This window comes from Pseudochaenichthys georgianus, chromosome 15 (assembly GCF_902827115.2).
Source record: "Pseudochaenichthys georgianus chromosome 15, fPseGeo1.2, whole genome shotgun sequence".
Classification (NCBI taxonomy): domain Eukaryota; kingdom Metazoa; phylum Chordata; class Actinopteri; order Perciformes; family Channichthyidae; genus Pseudochaenichthys; species Pseudochaenichthys georgianus.
This window is the reverse complement of record NC_047517.1, coordinates 19,583,952-19,593,772: the sequence shown is the minus strand read 5'-3', so window position 1 is coordinate 19,593,772 and position 9,821 is coordinate 19,583,952. Positions and strand designations below refer to the sequence as shown.

At 40.4% G+C, this 9,821-nt stretch overlaps 1 protein-coding gene across 2 annotated transcripts in view; it reads left to right on the top strand.

The window, feature by feature from the left end:
* Positions 1 to 837: 837 nt before the first annotated feature.
* pde10a (phosphodiesterase 10A) overlaps positions 838 to 9,821 on the top strand; it is an 87,163-nt gene continuing 78,179 nt past the window's right edge. Inside the window, exons 1-2 of one of the 2 annotated variants that reach the window (XM_034100988.1) lie at positions 838 to 1,140; positions 1,241 to 1,414. In XM_034100988.1, coding sequence (XP_033956879.1) covers positions 1,345 to 1,414 — 70 coding nt within the window. In that variant the 5' untranslated portion in view covers positions 838 to 1,140; positions 1,241 to 1,344. Of the gene's footprint in view, positions 1,415 to 9,821 lie in introns of both variants that reach the window. The other variant, XM_034100987.1, reaches the window with a different exon arrangement.

The following is a 9,821-nucleotide window of genomic DNA, read 5'->3' as shown; positions in this document are numbered from 1 at the left end:
AATAAATCAGCATACGAGAGAATGTAGAGAGGAGGAGGAGAAAGGGAAGGAGGGAGGGGGGGGGGGGGGGGGGTTAGTTGCTCAACTGGTGTCATCCACCCATCTCCAGAAGGGCAAATGGATGTGTAAAAGTATAAGTCAGTGATCATCTGATAAGCTTTGTGCAGTTTTATCCAAGTGGAAATGTCTTTAATGCACGCACAGTCCTTTGTTGCGTTAGAAAAAGAGAAGAGGTTTTTTTTATTAAATTTCGTGCATTAAGAGCTGAGTCCACCGGAGGGCAAAACTATCAAGCAATTTGAAAAAGCCAGCCCGATGGCGTCATTGGCTCCTATGGAGTAGGCTACCATACCACGGCTCTGCTGGTGTAGTTATTCACAGTTTATTCCCACATTTCTCTCTGGCTCCTGCACACTGATGTGACAGCAAATATGTCTTTCCAATAACACAAGGAGCATTTATTTGATATTCTCTAGGAGATGTTTTAGCAGGTTTTACGCAAGAAACGTCACAAACGTTCCACTCGTCGCAGGACTGACGGTGTTGTAATAAGAGGTGTCGTACCGCGCTTATGTACAGTGCTTTCTCTAATACAAAGGGATCCTCTCCTCCGTCACAGATGTTGCCAGAGAGAATTATCTACCCGCAATTTAATGCGCAGCTCAAATGTTGCCACGCGCTCTGGCGTACTTTGGTGGGCATGTTCGGATAAGCTTCGTTTACATTGGCCTATACTCTTCGAGATACCCAAGAGTTCCCGTTGTGTCGGCTGTGCGTCATCAGTGCCTGATTAGACTTGTAGTCTGACGTCGCCGAGCACCATTCCAGCAAAGCACATCCCATAGCACGTCGAAAAATCTAAATGGATGAAAAAACAAGAAGAAAGAAAGAAAACCACCACCTTAAGACACGGATCAACAAGTTGCCTCCAGTGCGTAACTTCCATCTGAGCAGGGTTCAAGCGTAATTGGCGACGCACGTGATCGACCAATCACCTTATCCGCAAATATTTTTTCCTTTGTCAATAGAAATAGTAGACTGTCCGTGGAGACACTTGTGTCCGATCACGGCGTGAATCTGAGGGAGCTGACCGGCTCCATGCCTCGCTGCGTGTCCAGGTGCTCGGCTGGCCACCACATGGTAATTTTGCGCACACGGCACGCTGGAAAGAGGACACAGAGAAGGGATCTGAATGATTGAGACTGAGATTAATACGCATTTGTCTTCTCGCATCCCCCAGACGGTTGTATGTGTTGTTTATCCTGCCGGTTGAAGGTGTCTCACGTTACCAGCAGACATCGATTCAGCGGCGGATAGATCCATCACTCGAACAGGGAGCAGCAAATGTCGAAGAAACGGAAAAGTCCTGACGACCAGGACTTTGAGGGACCTTCAGCTGCACGCTGCGACCCAGGTAGGAGTTATGGTCAGAAGTTAAAGTGGGAAAGTTGCTACTCGAGTGCAGGCATGTGGTACTCTCAGGAGCTTTTTGATAAAAGGTGTTTCTACTGTGCATTTCGAAATTTGAACCAAATGTTACTTATTACAAAGTCAGAGGCACCAGGTGCTGTACTCACCCAATGAATCCACACAGTATTAAATGTGCAGTGAAATGTTGCCATGCAATCACCTCACAGTTAACACTAAAACAATAATTTTAATCCCTAGAAAAAGCAATTTTGTGTTGCTGTGGATTACTTTTATAATCTCTCATCAATCCCCAGTGTGTGACATCAGGTTTTGCTGCGAAGAGCAAGTGTATCATCAGAGTTGTGCTGGTTTGGTGAACTCCAACTAGGTGGGTAGGGGGTGGACTTATTTAATTAATGGGGGGTTCTTTCGAGTCTTTTTGTGAAGGTGGGGTTCATTTATTGTTATGCACTGCGTGAGTTATTTGGGATAATTACAACGGGATGTACCATCAAGGTGTACCATCAAGGTGTACCATCAAGGTGTACCATCAAGGTGTACCATCAAGGTGTACCATCAAGGTGTACCTGGCGCGCACCCAGAGGCCTGGCCTGTTATTGGGCCTTGTTATGTGCACAGAGATAGAAATAGAAAATAACAATAAGTAACAAATTGTCACACCAAATAGTCTACAGTCATGGATGGTTTAACAAACACTGACATGTTAAAGGAGTACTTTGCCTATGCACACATAACTATGTATGTCATCTATTCAGATCAGTTTACCTTGAATTCTTGAAAGAGATGTTGCATTTTTTTTGCATGCTCTTATGATGCAAATAATCCAAAATGTACAATTTATTTTATTCATGTTCACTGTGAAGTTCTACAAGAAAAAACAAGGTTTTCTTGAGTAATTGATTTTCAAATGCTCTTTTTGTAATCCTTTAATACCAAGACATCCAGACTGAAAGACACTGTGTCTCTTTGTGGTTGTTTGACTGACTTTCTAACCAGATATGTTAAGACACAAGATAGGGGGTTCACCAGAAGGGACAGGTGCCACCAATCGGTCCTAACCACTGACTGGCTTTTATTGATTGATGTGGCACCTGCATTTAGTAGAAAATTGTTATTTTACACTTACCTTCCTGATCTCTGCGTCATGTATACATAATAACAGACACAAAATGAGGCCACTACAAACACTAAATGTTGTTACAGGTCAGGTCACATGGAAATTAAACACCTGGAAATGGAAGTTTAAATTCAGTCATGGGAATAATCACAGTGGCTTAGTATAACATATTAATGTGGTCAAATTGTTTGGTAATACAGAACACCCAGTAAGAAGAAAATATGTTAGTCGGAATGTAATGCCTTACTCTCCTCAATGTGTCTGTTATCTGTGTAGTTGAAAACACTGGTTCGGCTCTTTTTTAAGTTTAAGCCTGCTTGCCTTGCTTAACTTAGTAATACCAAGGCATTCATGTTTTTTGATGGCCAGGGTTTCAAGATATCCATTTCTGTGATATAAACCTCCAGGCCAATGGTTTAGAGGTGGATGGCAGTTAGTTTGTTGTGTTCACAGCCATGACAAATGAATTCTATACATTTAACATTCACAACATATCTTTCCAGAAGTTCATTGGTATAAAGTAGTTCCAATACAAATCACTGTCAGCTGTGAGCTCTGGAATATCCTGAGAAACTATTATTCTAGAAAGATGTATTGCTGTTTATTTAAATGTACAATGATATTAGACCACAAACACTGTTGTAATTGCCTTCCATGTGGATGTAGAAACCTCACAAATAGATATGTCAAAAATAAAATCTGCATGGTTAGGTTCCACTGTAGGTGAACATTGTGTAACTTTATTGACCCTTTAAGACCTCAATATAAACTCATAGTTGCAGTTCAGGATTTATTATAGATATTGTGGCTTCCTCGGCTCGCACACTTTTCACTGAAGACGTGACCTGTTTGCATCACAGTCTTTGGCTCGGTTTCTCTTTGGGTCCATGCCCAAAGTGAGAGTTTCCTTGGCTAACAGAAGGAGAGCCGGGCGCTTCCTTCACTGACTGTGCCGGGCATCTGTGACTACTCAGGGGGGGGGGGGGGTAGTACACACCGAACCCCGCCCACTCAAGCTCCTGCATGCTTTAATGCAGGGTGGCAGAACTATTTTATAAGGTCAAAGCTAATGTAGTTTTTAAAACAATAGCACTAAGGCTTTTAATACAAACGTATATATATATATATTGCTTACTGCATATATTTTATATTCTATTTTTTATTGCATTATATTTCAATGTAAATTACTGCTTTATTTTATTGCTATCTTACTATGTTTTTTATTACAGTGTTCTTAATATAGTTCGCTATATGTGTTCTTTTTTTAAATTTGAGTTTTTTATTCCTTTTATGTAGTCAAATTCCTCGTACGTGTGAACCTACCTGCCTGGTAATAAACCCGTTTCTGATTCTGATTCTGATTAAAAGTGATTTATGAAGGAACTAGAAAATATATAATTTAATATAATATTAAGCTTTGAAGATCTTGAATTAAAATAACAGTTTTGTTATCAAAACAAAATGGCTGCTGTTAGAAAAAGCAGACTAATACAAAAAAAGCCATGATGTATTTTTGTGCACAGAATTTAGCACTAGTCACCATGGTGCTGCTACTGTTGCTGCCCCATTCACCATCCTGTGTGTGGGGGGGGGGGGGGGGGCTCAGGCTCGTGTTTTCTCATGGAGATCATTTTTGTTCGCTCAGTTATCCGCAGTGAGGCCCGGAGGGTAGTTGTAGAAACAGAGGCATTGAGATTCATATCAGAACCACAAAGCGTTGTTTGTCTTGCCTATTGGTGAGCAGCCCGGAGCTGTAGATGCTCCTGGGTGCCCCGGCCCCTCGCCCACCAGCCTTCACCACAGCTGGTCAGCAGGTCCACAGCTTTGCAAATCCCTCCATTACAGTCATACACAGTGCAAAGATAAATATGATCCTTTATATCTGAATGTTTCTCTTATTGGAATACATTATTACTATTGTTCTCTGTGATCAGTGCGACCATTGAGTTTGAACAAACGGAGAATAAAGAGAATAAAATAATTCAGACTGGAGGATGGTAATGTGGAACAACTTGTACAAGAATACCACTTAGTGGTATTAACATGTATTGCAAGGTCAGAAGAGTGCACCCAATTATGAGAGTAAAACAAATCTTTATTTCATGATATGTGTTTAATTCTACCAAATGTTGACCTTTGCCCTCTATGTAGTTTGACAATATCTATTATATGTCTATATGTCTACATCAGTGTCCTCAGACAGAAAGACAGACAGACACTAGGTGGGGCCAAAGTATAAAGATGAACTACAGGGACTCGCGTCAGAGAAATCCATCATTGAGCATGCAGCCGGGAACTATGGGCTAACAAATGTATTTTCTCTTAAATTATTATTATCGTTTGCAGACTTTGTGATCACGACTAAAAGGTTCCACAAAATAAAATATTTATATGGTTTTCTAATGTCAAAAAAAGTGTCCATGTGAACTAGCAGAAAACAGAAAACAGAATAAGAAAAACAATCCCAGTCTTTTGTGTAAGTGAAATTATTGTTATTATTAGTTTACTCTGACGTTTTTTCCTTTTACTGATTCAATATCAGTAATAACCAAAGTCATCTTGTTGCAATTTGGTGAACAACTGACAGAAAGAACAATTGAATTAGAAAATACAAAAACCTGAAAAAAAGTTGTTATGGTTTCACTGGTAAGTAAGGGCTCAATGAGGCTTGTGTGTGTGTGTGTGTGTGTGTGTGTGTGTGTGTGTGTGTGTGTGTGTGTGTGTGTGTGTGTGTGTGTGTGTGTGTGTGTGTGTGTGTGTGTGTGTGTGTGTGTGTGTGTGTGTGTGTGTGTGTGTGTGTGTGTGTGTGTGTGTGTGTGTGTGTGTGTGTGTGTGTGTGTGTGTGTGTGTGTGTTTAGCTATGAATGGACTGTGTTCATGTGTTATCAGTAAACAGGCAGACCTGACGTCTGGCTCCTCGGCCGTCTCAGTCTGTTCTGAGGTCTGCTGTGCAGAGAGATTGACAGGCCTGTACGTCAGCACCCATATTTCTCACCTAAGATTCATACTGACTCTGTTTGGCGTCTGATGAAGGCTGCAGGCAGCTCCCGCCCGGCCCCCCAGCCAATCCCCAAATTCTTTGAGCTCAATGTGGAGCTCTCTTTCCATCTTATTTTTGAAAGCATTTCTTCCCTAAGGCACCAAATTGATTCATATCAACTCGTACGAATTAAGGTAAAGCTTCATCTCACTGACTCTTTTTTGCTGCATCAGTGGGTTTTTTCACTAGCTTCCTTTAACACTGAATGGAACAGAACAAAAGTTGGTAATCATTTATTATTTTTACATGACAAATGCCACTTTTGTCAATTTTCTACATTGTAATTGGGTTGTTCTGAGTAGATTTAATGTGAAAACATTTGTACTTTGCACCACTCTTGCCCAATTTAAATCATGCTTTTAGATAGTATTGAAATAAAAGAGTAATATTCTTTGTCAGATTTGGGGTAAATTCAATCAGGGGCATACGAAAAAGCACAAGCATCAAACCTGAAAAAATTAATTAAATATATATTCTGTTGTATTAAGATAATTTCCTCTTGGTGTGTCCATGTGTAATGCTTGCACAAGGAGCAGAGTTAAACAGTCAATCATCAGCGCCTCACTGTATACACACCGTAGCGTCACACGAGACACACACTGACAGACTGTGTGACATCACTCAGCCGTGAGTAATGACCCGACTGTGTTTGGCGCTTAAAAGACTGACGTTTGGTCTGACGTCGTTGGCGTCTCAGCTGGGAGATCAGCATGTGTCTTTTCGGCGAGCAGAGCTGAAGCATCCAATAGCACTGAGGGATGGGGTTTCACTTCTGTGAAGCCAGTAGAACTCATCAGTGTATACTCATATATATATACACTGAACAAAAATATAAACGCAACACTTTTGTTTTTGCTCCCATTTTTCATGAGATGAACTCAAAGATCTAAAACATTTTCTAAATACACAAAATAACCATTTCTCTCAAATATTGTTCACAAATTTGAAAAAATCTGTGATAGTGAGCACTTCTCCTTTGCCGAGATAATCCATCCCACCTCACAGGTGTGGCATATCAAGATGCTGATTAGACAGCATGATTATTGCACAGGTGTGCCTTAGGCTGGCCACAATAAAAGGCCACTCTGAAACGTGCAGTTTTGCTTTATTGGGGGGGTCTGGGGGGGACCGAAAACCAGTCAGTATCTGGTGTGAGGGGTAGGGTTAGGGTAATGTTGTGAATCGAGTGGCCCATGGTGGTGGTGGGGTTATGGTATGGGCAGGTGTATGTAATGGACGACGAACACAGGCCACTCGATTCACAACATTACCCTAACCCTACCCCTACCCCTAACCCTACCCCTCACACCAGATACTGCCATACAGGGATGGATTATCTCGGCAAAGGAGAAGTGCTCACTATCACAGATTTTTTCAGATTTGTGAACAATATTTGAGATAAATGGTTATTTTGTGTATTTAGAAAATGTTTTAGATCTTTGAGTTCATCTCATGAAAAATGGGAGCAAAAACAAAAGTGTTGCGTTTATATTTTTGTTCAGTGTATATCAAAAAATGTATCACTGTAATATATTAAGTAATGTGTCATTAAAGTTGCAGCTGGGTTATACGTATGAGGTTATTTTTACTATATACTGCTGGGAAGCTGAATCTTTAGTATATTATAGTGTGTTAGCTGATTATATCTCTTTCTATCAATCTGCATTTGCAATGTAATTTTCACTAAAATATCCAAATATGTGGGACGAAAATAAAAAATTTTTCCACCAAACTGTAGAGGAGTTTAACGTAGCATAAAACGTATATTACCCAAGTAAAGTACCTTAAATCAGTACTTAAGTAAATGTATTACGTTTACATTTCCCCAGTGGTTTGATGTGGAGCTGTTGAGGTCATGGCTTGTGTCTCAGGCTTGCGTCATCACCTATAGGATGTGACTCCTGCCAGCTAGGCTGCTGCTACTGCTCTCATCTGTTCTTACGGCGTCGGAGACAAAAATATACTAAATATGAATTATGTTGTAGCCTGCTTGATGAAAATCATCTAACCGGCAGAACAAACGACTGATAAGAAAGATATGATAAATATAGGACAGTATTTGCAGCTGCCTCTTTGTTTCTCATGCATGTGTGCTCAACACATGATCACACATGCCCCTCACTCATGCGCACATCTGAGGAGACACGTCTGACCTCCTGTTTGCATGCAGTATTACAAGATTTCACACGGCCGGTGACGTCAGCCAAGCGTTTCAGCGCTGGTCATTTGTTTGTTTGTTTTTTTGTCTTCTACAGACCTCTGACCACATGCTTATCCTCAGAGCCATCCTCCAGAATAACTGATGTGATAATCTAGGTCAGAAGTGGTGCCAACCGAAAACACTGCTCACTAATCTACATCTTGTGTGTGTGTTGGTGAATGAATATTGGACTGTGTGTCATATTTTTATAAACAGACTTCATATTTCAGTAATATAATACATTTTACATTTTGAAACCTAAAATAGTTCATATATAATGTTCTCTAACAAATTGTACATAATTGTTATACAGTAATCAAAATGTGTGTTTAATTAAGAACATCTGTCTGTCTCTGTGTGTGTGTGTGTTTTCTGAAATGCACAATAAAAGTGAATTTGTTTATAAAAATTAAAGCCGTTTACAAATAATAACACTAGTCTGCTTGGTCCTATTGAGTGCAAAATAAGACAATTTTAGGGAATTGCAGAAAGGGTGATATTGTATCAGAACAATACACCACTGTTTTGAAGGGCATTCCCTAGCCTAGATGGTTCAACAATTAAACAAAGATGATTTTTTTTTTCAAAGGAACCCTTCACTTCTCTCTGCACCTTCAGCTAAATTAATGAAAGTCGGTGGCCTTGTTCTATGTATTATTTATGTAGCCATTTGGTTCCTCTGGAGATATTGGCGGTTGCATCAGCTACCAGGCTATACAGTATGCTGCATTCACTTATATACATTATATTAGCTTAATGGTAATAAGATGCAAATAATAATATATGTTGCTGAAAGATGTTCAAAATGTTCTTCCATTTTCAGCGCTGTATATTGGGCTTTGACGGGAATGAAATACACGTCTGCTGCATGAATTCAAATGCCATTAAAACGCTGCGGTATATGTGTTTAATGCACATAAATTACATCTGCCCACGTGTGTGTGCATGTGTGTGACAAATGTTCAGGCAGGCATAATTTGTGCCAGCTCTGTGACGTAGAGGCCATGAGGCCCAGGCGGGTGCTGTGAGTGGCAGTAACAGCATCTCCTGCTCGAGCCTGCCCCGTCTCTGACTTCATTGGCTCCAGCTCTGACGCAGATACACGCAATCTCCCCCCCTGCACACTTCTTTCATCACGTTTTTTTCACCCATTTAATGGTTTTTCTTTTTTCTTTTTATTCATGGGCTTTCTGCAGTTCCCTCCACTGCAGCGCTCCGCACACATCTGCACCACCTGTCCATTGTGCTCTTCGAACGCTGTTTTCTCTCATGCATTGATAGAAACCTCATCAGCACTTTATTTATTTTTTCTTGACATTTTCCCCAGGTTAACCCTATTTCCCTTTATTAATGTAATAGTGTGGTCTGAGTTGAAACACTGAGAGCATTAGAGGTGTGATACGGTCACATTCAATTGTCAGCATGCATCAGACGACAGCTTCCACTGCTTCAGTAAACTGCTGCATTAAAACTGTTCAAATGCATGTTCATCATTGACCACGCCATGAAATGTAGTCCACTCACTGCTCATTGTAGTTTGTTAAACACATGTAGCAAACAAGCTTTAAATACACAACAAATTGGAGCGAGATCTTGCTTTTAGCCATAAATGTAAATATGAGGATGACATTTATCCGTCTCATTTACAATTCTTCTGTTGACAAATATACTAAGAATCTTAAAAGCACACATTACATTTTGCATCAGTTCACCTGAAGAAACCCTATAGTTTGGGTCTAAAGATCTGTATTTATTTACTCTACTATCCATTTAGCATAATACCATTCAGCCACAGCTGTAGCAGTCCACATCTACTGCTAACACTTTGTCTGATGCTCTGTATTTAAACGGAGGCATTCTGGCACTGCTCTGACTTTACAAACGCTTTATTTTGCAGTCAGAGTAAACTCTGCTGCTCTGAGAGTTGATTTACAAACTCACGATGGATGGACGATTTTTTTTTATCGCCTAGATTGACCTTCTTCAGGCTGATATGATGCACAAGAATACCCTTCAGCTACCAGGGCTCTATA